Source organism: Pleurodeles waltl, chromosome 4_1, assembly GCF_031143425.1.
Source record: "Pleurodeles waltl isolate 20211129_DDA chromosome 4_1, aPleWal1.hap1.20221129, whole genome shotgun sequence".
NCBI classification, from domain to species: domain Eukaryota; kingdom Metazoa; phylum Chordata; class Amphibia; order Caudata; family Salamandridae; genus Pleurodeles; species Pleurodeles waltl.
In genome coordinates this window covers 608,766,377-608,788,015 of record NC_090442.1, presented here as the reverse complement: position 1 = coordinate 608,788,015, position 21,639 = coordinate 608,766,377, and the positions used below count along the sequence as shown (strand labels likewise).

At 44.6% G+C, this 21,639-nt stretch overlaps 1 protein-coding gene across 10 annotated transcripts in view; it reads left to right on the top strand.

Annotated features, from left to right (window-relative positions):
* Positions 1–21,639, top strand: part of SLC38A4 (solute carrier family 38 member 4) — a 262,923-nt gene that overhangs the window by 227,789 nt on the left and 13,495 nt on the right. For all 10 annotated transcript variants that reach the window (XM_069229035.1, XM_069229038.1, XM_069229043.1 and 7 more), the window contains 2 exons: positions 15,357–15,501; positions 17,888–17,985. In XM_069229035.1, the coding sequence (XP_069085136.1) occupies positions 15,357–15,501; positions 17,888–17,985 (243 nt within the window). The remainder of the gene's footprint in view (positions 1–15,356; positions 15,502–17,887; positions 17,986–21,639) is intronic.

Sequence of the window (21,639 nt, the reverse complement as noted above, 5' to 3'; positions counted from 1 at the left end):
CCAAAGGGAAGCCATCAGCAGTCAGGTGACACTGGAAACTGCCAGAAAGGCCCCTTTTGGCCTAGTCAGGAAAATTACAAATTTCCACAGTGTCATTTTCAAAATAGTAATAGAATTTTCACTTGACCATTAAATTGGATTTCAAATTACTATTAAAGTGAGTCCTTGCTGTTTCAAAATTGAAACTAAACACTATAAGTTGTTATAGTGTAACGCAGAGGTCTCCTATGAGAGAGCAGCCTTGCCACAGTGAAATACGACTTTGGAGGTTTTTCGCTGAGAGGAAATGTAAAGCATTAAATATACCTGCCCTATGTTTTAAATGACATGCACCCTGCCCTATGAGCATTTAGGGTCTACCTTAATGGTGACATTTAAACATTAAAAAGGGAGGCTTGAGTCTGGCAAGAGGTTTGTTTTCCCAGGTCAAAATGTCAGTTTTGAGCTTCTGGGCAGGCCTGGAGATATGTTTAGTGAGTGGTACAATGAGTGCTGCAACCCATTAGTAGCATTAAATTTACAGACTCTGGGTATAGATAGCACCAAAACTTAGGGACTTATAAGTAAATGTAATGTGCAAAATAGGTATGTGTCAATTTTACTATGTTTAAAAGGGAGACAACAAACACTTTACCACTGTTTAGCAGGAGTAAAGGGTACAGAGTCCTATGGCCAACAAAAACAGGTTCAGAAAAAGAAGGCGGAAATGTGCAAAACTACCACACAAAACATGGTCATTTGTAACAGAAAGCAAATAAAAGTGGCAGAGATAAAAGAAAAGGAGAGGGAGGACATGGAGATGGAGGATGAGAGTTAGGAAAGTTAAAGTGAGAGGGACAGGTAAAGAAGAAAATGCGAGAGAAAGAGTGAGAGAGAGAGATGGAGATGAAGAGGGTTCAGGGCATGAGACATAAAAGGACATGAGAGGGAGAGGAGTGTGAGAGGAAGATGGAGAGGGAGCGTGACAGGAAGAAGGGTAACAGGAGCAAGAGTGAGAGGGAAGGGAAAGTAGCAGATGAGCATGATTTTTGCCTTTGTTTTTGCTGAATACTGCTCAAGATGCAACTTGGATGGATGCCAAATATAGTCAGCTATGCAGAGGCTTAATATCTCAAAGAATTTCACTTTTAGATTTAATCTCAGGAAGACTTAGAATTTGAAGTTTATCTTTTATTTTGCTAAATGGGTGAGTACTGGGAAAATGTGAAAGCTCCAATTCATCAGAGTTCGCCTATTGCTTGAATGTAGGTATAAAGTCTACCTAGCCAGTGAAAGTCGAAGGTGGCTACCCTGGGATCTAGGATCATGATCCAAGATATGACTTCAGCCAACTGGTGAAAGTAAAAGAGACGTTTCCCAATTATTCCTGTGCAGGGTTTGGACTTGGCTACCACCACCTCAAGATATGCAGGAAATTGGTACACCACAGTGCACACCAAATTACATCAACCATAGCGCACCTGCCAATATCACAGCAAACAGAGGCACCTAGCAAAGAAATTTCCCACTTATCCTTCAGCAGTTGTGGTGACTGCTGGCAGACTTAGAATCTTGGAGGTATGGAGAATGTACTGGATAGGCTTTCTATGGCATACAACACACAATGGTGGATCTGCCCTGCTTGGAAATAGCAGGAGTATCTGCAGTCTCGACTCGCTAACCTGTAAATGGGCAGGGCGGGTGCAGAGCGCGGGGTGGGAGGGTATCATTTAATTTAAAAAATAAATAAATAAAATCTTACCTCCTCTATTGCTGCGCCACTCCTCTCTCCCTCGTCGGCGCTGCAGGCAGGCACAAGCTTGCCCTGCGGCCAATCCTGACGCTGCTTAGAGCAGTGTCAGGATTGTCTGGGAGCACCCTGGCTGGGCCCTCCCAGGCAGACTGGTAGCCTGTGCATAGATTATCCCGCCTGGCAACACAGTGCTGGACTGGAAAGAGCCTATTGCACATGCGTGATTAGCAAGCCCGAGATGACCGGCCAAACACACATGCGCTCTGAGGGGAGTGCTCTGTGCACTCCCTTCACTGCCGTCACCTCCATGGCCCCACCCCTTTCACCACGAAGGGATAATAAACCCAGTTTATTATCCCTTCGTGAAGAAAGGTTTGCAGCTTCTGCTGCTGGCGAGGGGGGTGACGCTCCTCCGCCCTAATGAAGGAGCCGCCCCTGAGTATCTGTGAAATAATGTTTAGCTCTTAACTGTAGAGTTCAATTTTGGTTAATCCAGAATCGCACATAAATGGTATTAGGAAGTTGTTCTCATTCTTTTGCTGAGAATTAATCAAAGATTCTGTTTTCTCTGAGAAACTTAACTGAAAGAGAAGGAGAGGGAACAAAACCTGTTCTTTTAGTCAAAACCTTCTCATCTGAAATAGAGACGTGTTGTGCACAAGCTGAGACACACTGATTTTGACTGTACCATTCCAATCAGGAAAAAGTGAGATGGCACCAATGGGCGGGTGGGGGGCGGGGGAGAATCAGAATAAGGATGATATATTATTCAGTCATTTAAAATAATTATAAGCTCACACATTTTTTGAAAATAGCTATGTTAACTAACATCACAACGATATAAAACACGGCACCCAAAAGCCACATGGCACTCGCCATTTCCACGTGCAGCATGTTTAGTTTTCGTCCGCCAACTGGCAAAGAGCTAAGTACTCCATGTGATAGCTTTCATAGCTTCATGATGTGCAAACAGCGCATATTCGCTGGTGTGCTTGGCTGAATACAATCGTGCTATCAATTTGCTTGTGTCACAGAATTTTACCATGCCACTCTCCTACGATTTCTTTAATTTGTTGATCTCAGCTTCCATAACTGCCAAAAAAGACACAAAGCAGTAGGCCATTCTTAAATCCTTCGCATCAAAGCAGTTAAGCATGGCCTTCCCGCACGAGCGGATGTTCCTCTCTATGAGCGGGAGAGGCAGAATGGCCATCGAGTTCTTCATTGGTTGCTTACAAATGCCGATTAGATGAACTAGGGGCCAGATGTAGCAAAGGGGTTTACCCATTCTGTGTCTATGGGAAAATTCGTTGGTACATATGGCCCTAGGTCCTTTCTCATCGGCCGGACAGCCTGCAGGCTGTGTTCTCTGTCTCCTTTAGCCCTACTGGCATGTCGTCAAATGAAGGGAGCTTTGCCACGCTGCGCCTCGTGAATTTTTGTTTAAGGTGGATGGAAAAGCCCGACTCGACATACAGTTCTGGCAGTATGGCTGTATGGTTTGTATTAGTATCCAGGTGTGTTGATATTTGAAAAATGTAATCTTGCCTTCCTGTAAGGACTGTATTATCATTAGGTTGTTTAGTGTTTTCTGGAAGGTCGAGTAAGAGAATGGGAGCTTCCAGAGAGGCTCTATTTTTAGTCTTTCAGTAAGTGTTCGAGGTAGCTTCTAGCTCGTCCATTAGCTGCTCCATTGCCTATTTCTTGCCACAAGAGTTGATGTAAAGATATTTCAGTAGTTGTTTTTACTCTGTAAGACACCTTCACGAATGCGCACTGTCTGGCTGTTGTTTGTTTTAAGAGACTGGATTTCAATTGTGTCTGCGCTGGAGACGCATTTCTGGAGAGGGCGACGCTATTCCTGAAGATTTTAGTTCCTGTTAGAGCCAATGACTTGGCATCCCTCCCACATAGAGCATTTCTTTCCAAGGTATGTCAAATGTGGCGGACATTACTTTAAATGTAGGGAGCAGTGCTGAAATGTTAGCTATCTTTCCTCTGAGATATTTGAATTGTTAGAGCAGGGCCTATGCTGTTAAGTGTCACCAAAAACATCTTTTAGTTTGGATCTTGTCTTGAATATAGCAAAATTGTCCATAAGTTGTTTTCCTCCACCTTCCTTTCATCCCAGAGCAATTTCCTATATTTCAACCTTTGTTCCCCGAAGTGTTTTTTTTCAGCTCTTTATCTTTGGAATTATTTTGTAATGATCTCCATGCCCTGGTAACTTCTCCAGGCTAACTACCCATCTTGGCTGGAGTGGGCATAGTGGGTTGGGTTGGGCCTAGTTAATCGTTTTTCTGTGAACTACTCCCAGTTCTCTAGCAGACTATGCTCTGTGCTCTGGTAGTCTTTTACCAATTTCGCTGCTTCTTCCTCTAATGAGATCGTATTCTCAGACCATTTCAATCTTTTATAGTCCAAGGTGTAGCTGATTCAAATGACTGTGGCTTTTGTACCAAGGAATGTTGTGACTGTATTTTCGATTCTCTAGAGGAAGAGAATACTTGCAAACCTTTGTTCTATTGGGAATGATGTTATAGACATTAAAACGGGTAGAGATGTAACTTTATTCTCTATTATTGAGTTTGTTGTTGAAGTGCAGTGTGTTGGAGCAGGGGGACTGTTAGCTGGGAATGTTCTATTTAGTGTTTTTAGGCCCGGCTAGCTCGTAACCAATGTTCCTCCTTGCTACTTGCTCTGGGGATGAACGTTTCACAGTTGGTCTTGGATTAGTAACTGTTCATCTTCCTGTGGGGTACAAATTAAGGGCTGAATTTAAGAAAAGTGGCACTGCATTATATGCAGCGCCACGTTTTTTGCACCCCCCGGTTCCCCTGTAACCCCACCATGTGTGCACAGTATTTATGATACAGCTCACCATGGCAGTATTAGGAACAATAGCTTCAACATTGGTGATGCTATTGTGGCACTTTGCTCCACTAGCTTCAAACATTTTGATGCTAGTCTAGCAAAGTGCAAGAAGGCCCTTTGATTACGATGGGTGTGTCCTTTTAACGCCTGCTTTCAGCAGATATTAAAAATGATGCCAAAAATAGCACAATTAAATATTGTAGATTTCATTGCACCATTTTTTCGGGCCTCCTTGTGCCAGAAAGCCCCCTTTGCATACATTATGCATGGTACATGCATAATGTAGTGCAAAGGGTTACAAAGTGGCGCAGTGCATGCATTGCACCACGTTGTAAAAATGGCACCGCGATTTTGCGAGCCTAAGGCCACATTAGTGTAAAAAAAAAAAACAGTAATGTGGCACTAGGCCTTCATAAATTTGGGCCTAAGTACATTTTGAAGTTACCAGAAATTAAGAAGCCTACCAGCCCCGGTAGTTTTTGTAGATCAGCTGTTGGTGTTATTCATTTCTCTGTAAGATCACATTTTGTATTCTGGTTTGGGTGTATGTACTCATGTACTTATTTACCATCGCAAGTGTTGCTTTGTTTACCAGGTTCCAGTTTTTTATTGCTACTATTCGTATTCCAGGATTCTCGTGCGGCCTAGTTATACATTTTGGCTTGAATTGGGGAACTGTTGTATGTTGCTAGGCTTCCTCTAGGACGACCTTTTGATTGAAATCTTACTGCTGGATTTGTGAGTTTTTATAAACCTAGAAGTAAAATCATGTTTGTTGACCAGGTTTCTTGGAGCATTATGATATGATACCCTTCCAATAATTTATTAGGTTGGCATTATGAAGTGTTTTCAATAGGCAGCCAAGCCATGAGCATGTTGATAACCGAATTTGGATGTTCTTGGAGGGGGTAGGCACTATAACCTGATTTTAACTGCAGGCCTTCACTTGCAATGCTGCTGGCAGCCATCCACAAACTGAGTGTTTTAGTATGGTGATTTTGTTATTTGCTTTAGTTTCCCTCTACAGCGCTGGTTTCTTTGCTTATAGTGCATTTCCCAGTATACAGAGTAAACCAGCATCCCTTCATTGTGTATTAGTTTCCTTTGAGGTATTGACCATTCTTCTAAGAGATTTGGGTAAACTGGTTCCACAAACTGGGCAAGTCTTATGCCCCATTATTTAAATTTTGTTTTTTCTGCCACGATCTTACTAGCCAACCTTTCTGTGGCCCATGCTGCTAGGGTCGCTTTGTATTTGTTGTCACCTCGCAGAGGCGGAAACTCATTTGATATGATGTCACTCGAGGTGATGTTCATTAGTATTTGTGATGATTGCATCAATCTTAGTATGTTTCCTTGATTTAGGATGTCATGGGGTCCTCTGGAGCGGTATTACGAGATTAGCAATGTTCTCCTTCCAGTTCCTCCTTCCAGGATCTCTCCTATTAACTGCCTTTTGTGTAATATTGAGGTGTTAAGTATCCTCAAAGGTTGCCTACCCGGGAAAATGTTTCTTTCCATGTTTCCACTCTGTGGGGATGAGGGATTTCCGATTGAATATCTAGCTCCTTGGCCCATAGTGTCTACTTGGCCTTTCTCTATTAGTTCACTGACACCCACTTGTCATGTTTGTTCTTGTTGGGAATTTTCCATTTTTCCCTCTATTGAGTGTATGGTCATATCTGATAGAGATCCCTAGCTGCAGATTCCTTACCTTTGAACTCTCCCCAGGAGTCGGACGGGATTGAGAAGATTTTCATGAGCAGTAGGCCTGCGCACCTTTAGGTGGTGTCAATCAGCTGAGTGTCCCTCATCAGCATTGTCCGTGCTGGATATGACATCATGGGTGCTATATAGGAGCCACCCTAGCGCGCTGACATCAGTCTTATCTTTCCACGCCAGCTAAGCGATGTTCTGAAAAGAGCTACCCCTCAGTCAGTTTTTCACTGGCTTTTTAACAACTTTTTGTCAAGTATTTTTCAAGTTTACTCCTACTGCGTCGAGAATGTCTTCTAGAAAGACAGAATTTAGGCCCTGCAGGTCCTGTCATCGGGTGATGCCTGTGATGGATTCACACCTCATATGTCTTTGGTGCCTGGAGTGTGACCACAACCTGAAGTTGTGCTCTGAGTGCCGGACCATGCACCTGAAGGCTTTGAGGGAGCGGTCCCTGAAGTTGATGGCAGCCCGGCGCTCAAATCTGCACAGGTCGAGATCCCAGTAGAGAGGATGGTCCCAGGATTGGTCACAGAGTCCGAAGTTGTCGTCGTCCTCACAGCAATTGGTTAAGTCAAGGCACACAAAGAAAAATCTAAGGAGTCAAAGCGCTCTTTGACTTCTCTTTGTCCATTGTCTGGCGAGACGAGGGAGCATCAACACTCCAGGCCTCATTCTGGGTAACAGATGCCTGGACTGACTTTGCACCTCCCCAAGTTTCCAGGAGCCAGAGTTATCCCTGCCCAACTCCCAGAGTTATATGAGGTCATGTGCCTCATTTTTGGGCAGCCCGACCCCGCTGAAGTGCTTTTGAGCCACGCAAAGTCAGAGGGGGCCCTTTTGGGTTCCGCACAAGTGGCTTTGGCCTTGGTGCAGAGGGGCACCTAGGGATCCAGTCCTTGATCCGGACTAACACTGGTCCTACCACCTCAACCTTCCCTAACTCTGGTCTCAACGCCAACGCCCCCGGAGCAGGGCAGTGCCATCTCCATTGTAATCAAGGACTCTGACACAGAGCCAGATGAACATCCTAAAATGCCGACTCAGGCAGGAACTTTGCCTCCTCAATCAGACGCCAAGACCTTTTCCTATGGGCTACGCTTTGGTGATGAATGTGAGGGTCACTGGACCCTTTAGAATACCAGCCCCAAGAGAAGATGGACTAATGTGAAGACTTGGGTGAAGCCAGTGGACTGGACACTTCTCCAGATACTGGCATGCTTTCTTCCCCTACCTACAGATGAGGGAGCCTATTATGCTATGCTGTTGAGGAGGGTGACTGAGGTCCTGGACAATCATCTGCCCTCATTGGGCATCAAGACTAATCTCATGACATATGTGATGCAACCAGGAGCTTCCACCTCAGAACCCCTGTTCCCATTCAGTTAGGCTCTCACTGACGTCCTACTGGGTACCTGGTCCAAACTCAGCACAAGGGCTCCGTGAACAGGATGATTGCCCGCCCCCCATCACCCCACACCTGGGGACCCAAGTTTCTTGATACAACACCCCATCTCTGAGAGCTTGATGGTCCAAGCCTCTACCTCCCAGGGCACATTCCCTGCCGCTCCCTGGAAAGGGAATCCAAAAGTCTGGACACACTTAGGTAGAAGATGTTTTCTTCCACCAGCCTTGCATTGCGATCCATGAAAAGTGCATGCCTTTTGGACCATTATTCCCATACACTGTGGGACACAGTTGCGCAAGTGCTGCCTCAGGTCCTGGAGGAAGCCTGGGCTGTACTCACTCAAGCTGTTGCCGATGGGAGGGATGCAGCAAAGTTTAAAATTCATTGCAAAAGGGAAACAACCAATTCCCTAGCCAGAGGGGTTTCATTGACTGTGGCCCTGATGCACCACGCCTGGCTGAAGACATCTGGCTTTTCAAAGAATGCCAAAGCTACTTTGATAGACATTCCCTTTGATGATACTTGTCTCTTCTGAGGCAAGGCAGACTCTGCGCTCAAGAGCTTCAAGGATTCTTGGGCTACAGTCAGGTCCTTGGGCCTCACTGTAGCCCCACATCCCACCCAATCTGCTTTTCGCCCCTTTCGTGGCTATGGAAAGGGTCTCCAACTGCGCCCATTACCGGGCAGCCACGTGCCCTACATGCTGCCCACTCCTGAATGGCAGAGGGCACAGAGAGGTCAGGTGGCCAGTGGTTTGTTCAGTCTCCCCTCCCCTCTGCAGCAGCGTCTAAACCTTCCTAGTCTGACTCATCCCCACCATGGGCCAGTTGGCCGCAGGATTCGACATCACGTGCCCTGCTTGCAATCCATTATGTCAGGGAGATGAACTTTGGAGATAATCCAAAGGGGATACTCCTTCCCCTTTGAGGCTACCCATCTATTCATGCCACCATCCTGTGATTGGATGACAAAGGACCATTTGTCCATTCTCAACAAGGAAGTTACAGCTCTCTTGGCCAAGGGAGCCATAGAGAGGGTCCTGTGCCAGAAGTAGGCAGTGGTTGTTATTCCTGCTACTTTATGGTTCCCAAAAATGACAAGGGTTTTCGCCCTATCCTAGACCATCTGTCCCTCAATCTATTCCTCAAGAAGGAGAAGTTCAAGACGCTCACTTTGACTCAGGTTCATTCTGCCCAGGACCCAGGAGACTAGATGGTAGCGTTGGGCTTGCACAATGCTTATTTTCATATCCCCGTTCTGCCTGCCCACAGACATTACCTGCTGTTTACCAGAGGCAACAAGCACTTTCAGTTCCCCATGCTCTCCTTTGGCCTTACCAGCACCCCTTGGGTGTTCACCAAGGTGATGTCGGTGGTTGCAGCTCATCTGGAGAGATCAGGGGTTTCATTCTTCCCCTATATTCATGACTGACTGTTGAAGGCGTGCTCACCCTAGGTTGTTGTCTCCCACCTCCAGATTACTGCAGACTTTCTACATTCAGTGGGGTACACTATAAATGTGCCACAGTCACACCAGACTCCCTCTCAGATTCACCCTTTTATCTGAGCTGTTCTGGACATAGTGCAGTTTCAGTCCTATTGTCCCGAGCGGCGAACATATCAATGTTTCAGCCTCTGTCCTGGATTTAGTTGAGAATGACTCTGAGGCTGCTGGGCCTCAGGGCCTCCTGCACCCTGCTCGTAACACATGCCAGATGACATATGCAGGCTCTGCAGTGAGAACTGAAGTTCCACTGGGCGCAGCATCAAGGCAATCTCTCTGACAAGGTACTGATCTAAGAGGGAACGATGTGCAGTGGCGGTTAACAAACCGCTATTGAGTCACAGGCAGATCCCTCTCCTGTCCTCAATCAGATCTGACAATAGTTACAGGTGTGTACTCCTGGGATGGAGCAGTCACCTGGGAGAGATGGACATCAGAGGCATCTGGTGTCCGGTGGAAACGGGCTTCCACATAAACCTGTTAGAGCTCTGTATGATCCTGCTGGTATTAAAAGCAATATTTCCCTCTATCAATGGAAAGATAATGCAGATGTTCACAAACAACCTCACCACCATGTGGTACTGCAACAAGAAGAGCATGGTAGGGTCGTATACCCTTTGTCTGGATGTGGCTGGAACAGCAGGGCACATCCCTAGTGATTCAACAACTGGCAGGCTCCCTGAATGCTAGAGCGGAGGAATGGAATGGACAGTGCCTAGCGCATCACAAATGGTGTCTCCGTTTAGAGGTGGTGCACAGCCACTTTTAGCAGTGGGGATAGCCTTGGTTAGATCTGTTTGCCTCCACAGACAACGCGCAATATCACCAGTTGTGCGCATTGGAGTTTCCAACGCGCCAATCGCTCAGAGACATTTTCGTCTTGAGTGGAGTTCAGGCCTCCTCTACAACTTTCCACCCATACCACTCCTACCCTGAGTTCTCAAGAATACCAGGGCTGATTGGGCCCAAGTAATCCTTTTGGCTCCGGACTGGGCATGGAGAGTCTGGGATCTCAAGCTGCTAATGATGTCAATTAATCCTCTGATCAGACTGCCCCTGATGGGAGGATCTTCTATCGCAGCAGGGGAGGGTTCTGCACCCAAACCTGTCCACTTTCTGCTTTCTTGTGTGGAGATTTAGCAGCAGCAGTTCACAGCTTTTGACAATCCTCCCAAAGTCTGTAACGTCATCTTGGCAGCCAGGCATCCCTCCACCAGAATGGTATACACCTGTTGTTGGAAGATATTTGACGCATGGTGCACAGACAAGTCTGTTGCCCCCATTTAGGTCCCTCTCTTTGAAGTCCTTTTGTTTATCCTTTCCCTTGCCTAGCAAGGCTTTGCTCTGGGCACTCCTAGGGATATTTGTCTGCTATTTCTGCTTTTTTAAGGTTACCTGATCAAACTTTTTTAAGTCTCCTATTGTACATAGATTTCTTAAAGGTCTTACACATCTTTTTTCTCTGTCCCCATTGATTATGCCTCAATGGGATCTGAATTTGGTTTTGGCCTTCCTCATGTGGGCTTCTTTGGAGCTGCTCCACAATTGTCCACTCCGGCTTCTCATTTTGAAAGCTGTCTTCCTTGGGGTGATCACATCTGCCCGCAGGGTGAGTGAGCTGCAGGCATTGTCATCTAAGCTGCCCCTAACTTTCTATCTATCCCTACAGGGTGGTTCTTCACACCAGGGCCTCTTTTCTGCCAAAAGTGGTTACACCCTTTCATGTCGGCTAATAAATTACCTGGCCTACTATTCATGCACTCCCACATCATTTTAAGGAAGAAGAGAGACTCCACTGCCTGGATTCAAACAGAGTGCTCTACCTTGATCGTACCAAAGAGTTCTGGGTGGATGACAAACTCTTTGTAGGTTATGTGGTTGCAAAGAAAGGTCGTGCAGTGCAGAAGTGAACTTCTCCTCTCTTTATCAAGATCTGCTATGCACTGGCCAAAAAGAAATCCTCTGAGGGTTTGTGGGCTCATTCTTCCTGAGCTAAAGCTGCAACCACTGCATTAGCACATGGAGTTCCAGTCCTTGACATCTGTAAGGTGGCAACGTGAGCATATCTGACCATGTTTAACAAACACTACTGCCTGGACAGTCAGGTCCGTTGGGATGGACACTTTGCCTGTTTGGTCCTGTATAAATTTCTAGATGGAACTTGGTTTACAGACCCACCTCCTGGGATAGTATTGCTTGGGTATCTATTCAAAGGTAAGGAATCTGCAGCTAGAAGTCTCTAGCAGATAGACAAGTTACATCCTTAAGAAACACCTTATCTGGTATCGTCTATATCTAGGTGCTGATTTCTTACCTACTCACCCATCCTCCCTGCTCTACAAAGAGACTTTTAGGGACAAGGTCTCCCCTTACGGAGCCTTAGTTTTGACGCACCAGTGTTCTTCATGGCTCTGCACTTCTGGCGTGGAAAATTGTGAAAAGAAACTGACGTCAGCGTGCCGAGGTGGAGCCTTTATAGGACCCACAACATCATATCCGGAGAGGATGTAGCCAACAACGGACGCTGAGCCAATCAACGCCACCTAACAGTGCAAATGAGTACTGCTCATAAAAATCATCCGGATCCAGTCTGACGTCTGGGTAGAATTCAGAGGTAAGGAATCTGCAGCTAGATATAGGGCCTCATTACGAGTTTGGTGGTCTGACCATCAGACTGCTAAACCCTTGAGGAGGAGACCACCATGGAGCTGGAGGTATCCCCTCCCTCCCCCAATGCCCTATTACAAGATTTCCACTGGGCTGACTGGAGGAAACCTCTGAATCAGGTTTCCGCCGGTCAACCCATTGGAAACCAGGCAGCGGCATTGGCCTCCTCTCTTCAGGGACCCGAGGCTAATGCCATCGCACAGAGGGTGCCCCCAGCATGCTCAGGATGCGCACTGTCGGTTGTAGCAGCCAGTGCGCATTCTGAGGGTGCTGAGCAGGGGGGCCCTGCACTGCCCACAACATAGTCATGGGCAGTGCAGGGGCCTCACTGTGGCCTCCAGCACTGGCTTACTGCCAGCCTTTTCATGGCGGGAGCCCACCATGAAAAGGCTGGCAGTGCTGAACTCAGCACTGCCATGGCTGACCACGACTTCGACCGCTGCTAACCCGTAGGGCTCTATGATCCTGGCGGTGGCAGTGGTCCCTTGGCAGTCCGACTGCCAGATTATGACTCTGGCGGTCCGACCACCAGGATTTCGGTGCTCAGACCACCATAGCGGGTTTAGCGGTCATGAGAAAGCCAAACTCGTAATGACCCCCATTGTCTCTACCAGATAAGGCATACCTCAAGGTAAGTAACTTGTCCTTCTGGGTTGTCTACCCTAGTGGTTTGATGCTCTTCCTTTGGCATTTGTCTGAATTGGTGCCACCGACCTGCAGATTTCACACACATTTCTTTAGCATTGACATTACGCTTATCTATCATATCAACCTAACTGTACCACATTCCTAACTACTCAGAGCTGATTTTGGAGGACAGGTGCCACTCTCTAGAATGCGTACCAAATGCCAGAAGAGAGTGTCGTTCTTAAAGGAGTAGCAGGTTGGACGGCATGCTGCGTTTGAAGAAGCATGCCGTTTCTGATGGTAAAACTCAGCAAAGCTAAATTTCATAACATCCAAGCTCGGTAACTTTTTTGTTTATTGGAGTGCAAGATGATGCATATATGCAGAATAGAAAGAAAAGAGTGGTCATTTGGAAAAAGGCCAACTTCACTGATTAAATAATGAGCAATATGTGGGTGCGTAATGTTGGGGCCATTTTGAAGGTATGTGAAAAGGAGAAGCAATTGGTGACAGGGGAGAGGCTTGTCCCGGTGGGTTGTTTAAGTAAGGTGATCCACCACGGTGGCGAGAGCTGATGTGAATATTTTCGCGGTAGGATTCCCCTCAAATAGATACACTCCTTAGGAGGCTGATAGATGCAATAGCTATTAGCATATTTGTGAGACACACATACTCTGCTGAGGTGATCCAATATACGATTGACACTGTATCAAATCAATGGCAAATCAATAGGGGAAGTAGGCTGACCCCAACAACTCAGTCGTTGAAGGCAGTACTTCATTTGTGCCTGTGGTTGCCAGTGTGCACTATGACACTCATTCCAGGCGACTAAACTCCTTTCCATCTCTTGCACTGTCCCAGTCTAGGTTTGCAGCTGCTTTAATGTACACAGCAGCAGGACGCAGGGCATTCCCGGTTATATGGTGTCAGTGTTCCACAGACTCCGCAGTGGGCCACAAAAAGAAAAGAAGAACAGCCAGTACATTGATTAGTCACATTTGAATGTATTGGCAGCCCTTCATCTATTTCAACAAACAACAAATGAAATAAAAGAAACTTCCTCGCGTGCCTCACGACCAGTGTGCATGCTGCTCATCAGTCAGGTTGACTGTGCAGATGACGGGTGAATGGCTGCTGACAGAGGTGGTAGAATCCTACAGATGGTAGTGACGCCGCAATATGGCTGGTTCCTTGGCTCGTACTGTCTCCTGAGAAAAATGTTAAGGACCAGTATTTACCGTTTTACTAATTAAGCATTGGTTGAAGATGGTTCACTGAAAACCTCTTTCCGTTCTAGATATATTCCATTGTTTATTGATTGTACCGCCACACAAAAAAATCTCGAATTGGAGGTACCACTTTCTCTTGAGAGACATCTAAACTCTGGAATTCAATGCCTGCCGGAATAAAAAGCATAAACACCAACCTTCAGTTTAAGAAAGCACTAAAGACTTGGCTTTTTCCTTCACTACAAACGCTAATCATCTACACTGATACATATCTATCCAAACTGCAATGTAGTTGCCTGGATACGTCCTCACTCACACTTTCTCCAGCGTTCACGCATGTGTGTTGTGACATATGCCTCACCATGTGTGGAGGATGTCTTTTCCTCATTCATGCACCTCAACCAGCTTCTGCATATATGTCACTCTACACACTTCAAAACACACACCTCTGAAAGGATACCTAGGAGAGGATGAGAATCGGAGCACTTGTAGGCGCTATACAAAAGCTGTAATGCAATACGTGTGCCGTGAATGGTGCAAGCACGATTATAAATCAAACCTAAAAATCATAGGCCACTCGGGCTCTCGCAGGATGAACGAGAATTATCTAAATTGCTACAATGTTACACGAACTCTTATAAATTATTAGGCTTGGGCAAGCATATACTGTGTCTTATTCTTCTCAAAAGCAATAATTCCAACGACGGGATAAGCAGACACATATCTGCTTTCCTTCTGGTGGGGGGGGGGTTGGGGGGCGGGGAGAACACACTATTGCTTCAGGGCTTAAACACTTGCCAAAGTGCAGCTCCTGCGGCCTGGGGGCTGCTTAAGCCAATTACTGCATGACAGCCAGAGTGCACCACTTGAGCGTCACCTAGTTACGGCTCACCCTTTACCTACATACTGTGCATCTCTCTACAAAGGGCAGGCAGGGTGTGATGTTACAGCTCCCGAAAGCAGGCAGATCGGCACGCCTGCTCTTTTTAATTTCTCATAAATTGGAAATACGACTCCTCAACCCTTGAAACAAGAATTTCATACTTATTGAAGCCCCGCGAACTTTCAAAATGGCGTTGCGTTAATACACAATGGACATTGCACCTAGCAGTTGAGTCATGTGAGTGGAAATGTTCTCTTGATATTTAAAAATAGGGTAGACAAATTGTTGAAAAGAATGGGGCCAAATGGGGCATGTTACAGCAAATCCTCGAAAAAAATTAAAGCTAAACTGCTTTATGTTTGCAGGCAATTAAAGCATACATGCCAACATTTAAAACATGATAATGTTGACTAGGGTATTCATTATTGTGGCAAGCGCGCGCGCACACCCATACATACATCTATTGGAACCACAACAGACGCACATATAATGAAACTTGCTAGAAGCAGAAGAGTGACAGGACTATCCTATCTATCTATCTATCTATCTATCTATCTATCTATCTATCTATCTATCTATCTATCTATTTATCTATCTATCTATCCATCTATCGTCTTTCTATCTATCTTAATAGTTAATATATGTGTATTAATAAGCACTATATACAAATAAAATGATATTTAACATGTCACATAACTTCTTTATTTCCATTCACAGATTCGAACATCAGTCACCACCATGCTGTTTCCTGGCAGACAATTTAACTGGATGAGGCACATTTTAATAGCAGCAATTATTTTAGCATTTAACAACCTTCTCGTAATATTTGTACCAACAATTAAGGACATATTTGGTTTCATAGGTAAGGTGAACAAAAACAAATTCAAGCTACTTTCAATTCACAATACAATCAACTCAAAAGTAAATGTATTTATAGCCACTCAGGGCCGAACTATGAAGTTGTGCATGTTGCAGAAAAATACACTGCTTAGTGGGTGTGTTTATTGCAGTTTCCACTTAGGATTTAAAGAAATCTTTTGAAGTGTCATGGTATCTTTCAAACAGATGTATAATTTATTTCACTTTGCCATTCCATGTAAAATAATATTGTCTCATATTTCTCCTGCACCTCCACCTTCTAGTCCCATTATCTAACCCATATTTCTTATAATAGCTGCCACATTTCATCTGTGACACTGGCAGTCAGTTGTAATTTCTAGACAACAGGCCCTTGTGTGCTGGCATGTATGAATTAATTTGCATACACCACGAGCTGTAATGTAGAGTCTGATTCGGCTGGGCTAGATTTATGTATTGAAGAATAAAAGTGTTTTGAGGACTCTACCTGTGTATCTATGGACTGAATAAAGAACTTGCCATCTTGATGAACTGAATGATGTCCTAGTTGATGGCTGTATAATTAAATGAATTACTCAGGTGCCCCACTGTGATTTGATAGTGTCCCTCCTCTTTTTAGGCTCTCAGTCTCATTGCTCTGCTTCTCTCCAGTAGTAATAGAACAGCATCAATTCACATTTTTATATTTTTACACAAGGACATGTTTTAGCCTGTACCATCAAACTAATTCCACAATATAGATATTTGGGTCTAGACGTGTACTGTTTAACCCTCCACTCAGTCTAAACAACATTTTTCTCCTCACTGCCAGCAGAGCCTTTCATTCCATACTCTGGTAGGCCCGTACTTAGTCCACCACTCTCTTCTATTTGGCTCATCCAGTCGCTGCCGGGCTGCTCTTTCCCCACTCAGTAACCGAGCAGCATTACTCTCTCACTCGCTCCTCAGTCAGTAACCTTGCAGCGGTACTTCCTCACTCACTCCCTTGTCAGTAGCCATGCAGCATACTCCCTCAATTGCTACTCAGTCAGGGACCATGCAGCGTAACTCCCTACTCACTCCCTGGTCAGTAATCGTGCAGCAGTACTCCCCCACTAGTCAATAACTCCCTCCTCACTCCCCAGTGAGTAACCCTGCACTGGACATCCCTCCTCACTCCCCAGTGAGTAACCATGCACTGGACATCCCTCCTCACTCCCCAGTGAGCAACCATGCACCGGTACTCCCTCACTTGCTCCCTGGTCAGTAACCATGCAGCAGTATTCCCTTACTCGCTCCACAGTCAATAACTATGCAGCGGTACTCCCTCACTTTCTCCCCAGTGAGTAACCATGCAGCAGTGCTTCCTTATTCGCTCCCTGGTCAGTACAATGCAGCAGTATTTCCTCACTCGCACCCCGGTCAGTAACCATGCAGCAGTACTCCTTCAACCACTCCCAAGTCAGTAACCGGTCAGCGGCACTCCGTCACTTGCTCCCTGGTCAGTAACTATGTAATCGTACTCCCTCACTTGCTCCCCAGTAAGTAACCATTCAGGGGTAATTCCTCATTCACTCCCTGGTCAGTAATCATGCAGTGGTATTCCCTCACTCGCTCCCCCATCATTAACCATGCAGCAGTACTTCCTCACTCGCTCCCAAGTCAGTAATCGGGCAGCACTACTCCCTCACTCACTCCCTGGTCAGTAACCGTGCAGTGGTACTCCCTCACCTGCTGCCTGGTCAGTAACTGTGCAGCGGTACTCACTCCCCAGTCAGCAACCACGCATCGGTACTGTCTCACTCACTCCCCACTCAGTAACAGTGCAGTCATTGTGCTCCTTTGCTCGCTTTCTGCAGTGTCTCCCCCTGCTTATCTATTCACTTTCTGCTCAGTTTCTCCCTCACGCTGTTACTTCCCTGTGCTCATAACGTCTGCCACCATCTCTTTCCGACCATTGCTTACCTCCCACTTGCTGCAGAAGTCTTGTCACACACTCAGTGCCTGCCTTGTGCTTTTCTGTGAATTGTCTGCACAGCGATATCACGCCCTCCCAAAATCATCTCCCCTCACTCTCTGAAAAGTGTTTCTAATCCACTCACTGCGTACAAAATGGTCTGCTTCACTCCCAGATGCTCACTGTCTGAAAACCACCCCTGCGCTCCTTACTAATGTTTAATACAACGTCAAGCAAAGGGCAGCCGCATTTATGTCCTGAAAGGGGCCATTCCCATCCCCCCAAGAACAGTAGCATCAAAATAATGCTGTGCTACCGTTCCAGAAAAAGGCTTCAAGTGCAAATAGTCGTGTGGATGTAAAGTATTAATGCGATTTTTTTTAACGAATCAGCATGTTGAGCTTCTTGTTTTCTTCACTGTTTTCGTTGACTAAGAGAAACTTCTGTTTTCCAGGTGCGTCAGCAGCTACCATGTTAATTTTCATTCTCCCTGCTGCTTTCTACCTACGAATAGTGAAGAAAGAACCTTTTAAGTCTCCTCAGAAAATCGGGGTAAGGATAAAAAGCAATTGCTACAGTTAAAACTGTAGCTTAGATTGTGTTTCACGTAGTTGTGTACAAATCGGACCACTCATGTCCTAGATTTAAAGAAGAACCAGATATTGGGCACATCGGATATGCGCAATCTGAAAGCACAGTACTGGTGCACGCCACTCACTGCAAGTACACATTTATTGACATGAGCATGCGCAAAAGGCCACAAGTTTCAATTCTGCAGGGGAATTAAAGGTATTGATTTTAGACTATCCGTGTCAAGATATGGATTTGGTAATATCCAATAGGTTCAACCCATATGATAGAAAATAAAGTGCTTAAGTAAGATGTGATTTTCAAATACGAACACTTTTGACACAAAACCGCCAATTTTAGCCCTTCGATGACAACTTACCTGTAATATACCTTAATTAAAATGGCTTCATCTAGCACTAATTTAAACGTTTCCAGTTTAACATGACTTCATTTGAATATTTCCTTTAAAAATATTCATGATTTCAGTATTTACACTGTCATCCTGTATTTGCTACAACTCACACGCAGTAAATAGCTCCCTATTGCAATGCAGACATTAAATCTTGTCTGACTTCGAAGATTCCACTAAGTGCACTGCTCTTGAATTAACTCTGCCCCTCTTGAGCTCTTGTGCATGCTAATCTGTCAAAGACCACTTGCTTTTTAATCTTTTCCCTTCACCATTCTGGTTTTTATACATTGGAATAAAATATACTACCTTTCAATTGTATATCTTTTTCATTTCATGCATCATGTTCTTTAACTCTGAAAAGGGTGAAACTTTGATTTAAAAAAATAAGTGAAATTCAAAAATAAAATGTATGTAGGCCTTCATTTGCTACTTTAACTAAACAAGGCCCTGAATTCAGAACCTTAAATCTTCATCTGATTGCAATGCATAAAATAAATGTAGTTATCAATGTACTTTTTTCACTAAATCTAGTTTCACATTCCCCCCTTCTATCTACTAACCCCAGTCCTGACTGAAATGCAATCCTCCCGCTAATTGCAGACCTTATTACAGTGGATTCACTGAACATAGCCCTGAAATCAATGATACCACAAAATCCCACCTTGATTGACATTTTGCCACTAACTCGGCCATGAATCAATCCTTCCCCCTGGTTCAACTTATTTATATTGGCTCCAGTAACTATACTGACCTGATATAAACCCTTCCAATAAAGCTTTCACTTATTTAGCTTTGGTCGTGCATGTCCGAATCATCTAGCCATGTTTGCAAAGCTTCCAATTTCAATGGTTCTACCTGCAAATCTTTCCATTTCCCTATGCTACCGCACAATTCATGTCACTCGTAGACAGAAAGACCATACAGTAAACAATTTTTTAAATGTCTGGCACGATATGAATAATTGCTGTTCATGATGTTGTCCAGCAAACAATATTCTTGTTGGACAACTCTAATTTCAGCACTAGTATCTGACAGATATCTCAAATATATGGTTAGCTTTCATTTGTTCAACTGTGATTTGTCCTCACTTGCCTCATTCTGCTAATGGTCTATCTAATGCCAAGTGGAAGAAGCCAAGTAAATGTAGCTTCACGGGGAAATAATAATAATTTGGGTTTTTGTAGCATTTGCAAGCATGCAAAGTTGCAGCGCTGTAGCATCATAAATTACTGATGTCATTTTAACTTCTTATCTCTTGTGAATTGATCAAACCCGATGGATCAAAGGCTAAGTAGATCCTGCTAGATTACATGATATAAACCTGCGCTCTACCAACCTGCCCTTAGAAGCACTTTTGAGGCAAAGATCCCCCTCAAGCCAGCAGAGATCTCTAGATAGGGTGAAGAGTCACTGCCAGCCTCACTGAGAGCTGGCATTTATTGCTGTGCAGGTCGGTGGACATCCTGCCAGGGTCTAAATGACCCTCAAAGTCTCGAAAGCATCCAAAATATTGTACTGTTTATGCCAAAATTCAAGAAGTCCCACGCAGGTACGCTACTTGGGAACATGGGGACCAAAGTTGGGGAATTTCCCACCATGCAAACTATGGAACAATGACAGAAGAGTACCATTTCACAGCATAATATAAATCCTGAGTTAAGAGTCAAGACGTGATATTATTTGGACCTCACTAAACAAACATTCCTGCTAACTGAACAATGCTTCCTGCAATAAATATATATATATATATATATATATATACATATTAATTTTTTTCATTCCCGGGGTGTATAATAACACCACAACCCCAGAATTACATTTCACAGTACGAATCATATATATTCACATTTGAAAGCACTTATGAGCAGATTAATACCTGGGAACTGTTGGTCTTGCAGAGTTTTGGTACATGGTGCAGATGCTATGGTCTTTCTTCTGTTGTTACAATACAAAAGGAAAATCCTCAAATATACATTTTGCAGATGTAATACAACATGGGGGTTTGGGGTTCTGGGAAACTGGAGCCTTTGTAATTAGCTTGACAGTATTGAAGCATGAGATGGTGACACACTAGTCCCAACTGGTGAATTAAAAATGGCAGTAAATCAAGCATACCAATGAAGGCCCCTACGTATCCTTTTTGTAGGGGGCTGCTCCCAGGAAGTATACAGGTTTGTAAAGACTTTGCCCATTAGGTGTGGTTATACATTCTTCTTTAATGCCCTCATCCAAGAAGCCCCTTTAATTCAGCAAATCTTACTAGACAACAAGTCCATTCACATCTGAAACTGTAAGGATACTTGCATCACGTTTTCAGGGACAACCCGTTGAGGTTATATTGACTCTCAGACATTGGTCTAAGGTTATGTAAATGCCAATGGTCCATGTACTTGGCACAAGGCTTATCTTCCAATTGACTGATAATGTTGCAGAACCTTTGAGCTGCTCTCCCCTGCGCCGGTTGCAAAATGCTAAATACTGACTTACCTACATAAGCAACGTTGTTCATAAGAGCTTAAAGGGGCAAATACTTAGGTGTAAAATATTTATATTACAAATGAAGGCAACAAGATTATGCCTTCCCCCTTAAGGAGTCATTTTCTCAGAAATTTGGGAAGGTGAGAGTGAGTCAGGGTAGTATGTCACAGTGCGTGACCCCTAACTCCCTGAGCTCCACAGTTGATGCTAAATCCAGTGACGGTAACTAATTTTGTACTTAGAAAATCAGCAAATTCAGGCATGCACCTACATTCTACCAGAGCGTACACTGACAGGCCACACATCTGTGAGTTTGTTAGTTGGATTGACTAGAGTAATGGAGGGATAGAGAAGGGAAGAATCCAGAAGTGTTAATTGGGACTTTATAGTAATAGGATGAGGCTTGAGATGAGTAAAGGAGAAATGGAGGAGGGAAGAGTCTGTGGAAAGGGGTTAGGGAATCCATGGTAGCAGGAGGGCTTTTGGATGAGTCAAACGTAAGATAAATGAGGGAGAATTTAGTAGGGTTGTTTGGGAGATCAAAGTAGTAAAGTGAGGATTGGGGTGAGCTAGATGCGGTAGAGGAGGGAAGAGCTAAATAGTATAATGGGTTTGGAATAAGTCAGAGTGGGGATGGAGGATAGATTGATGGAGACATTGGGTGATGAGGCAGAGTAAAGCTTACGAGAGAGAAAAAGTTATATTATTTTTTATTTTTCATTTTTTTATTTAATTATTTAATTTTT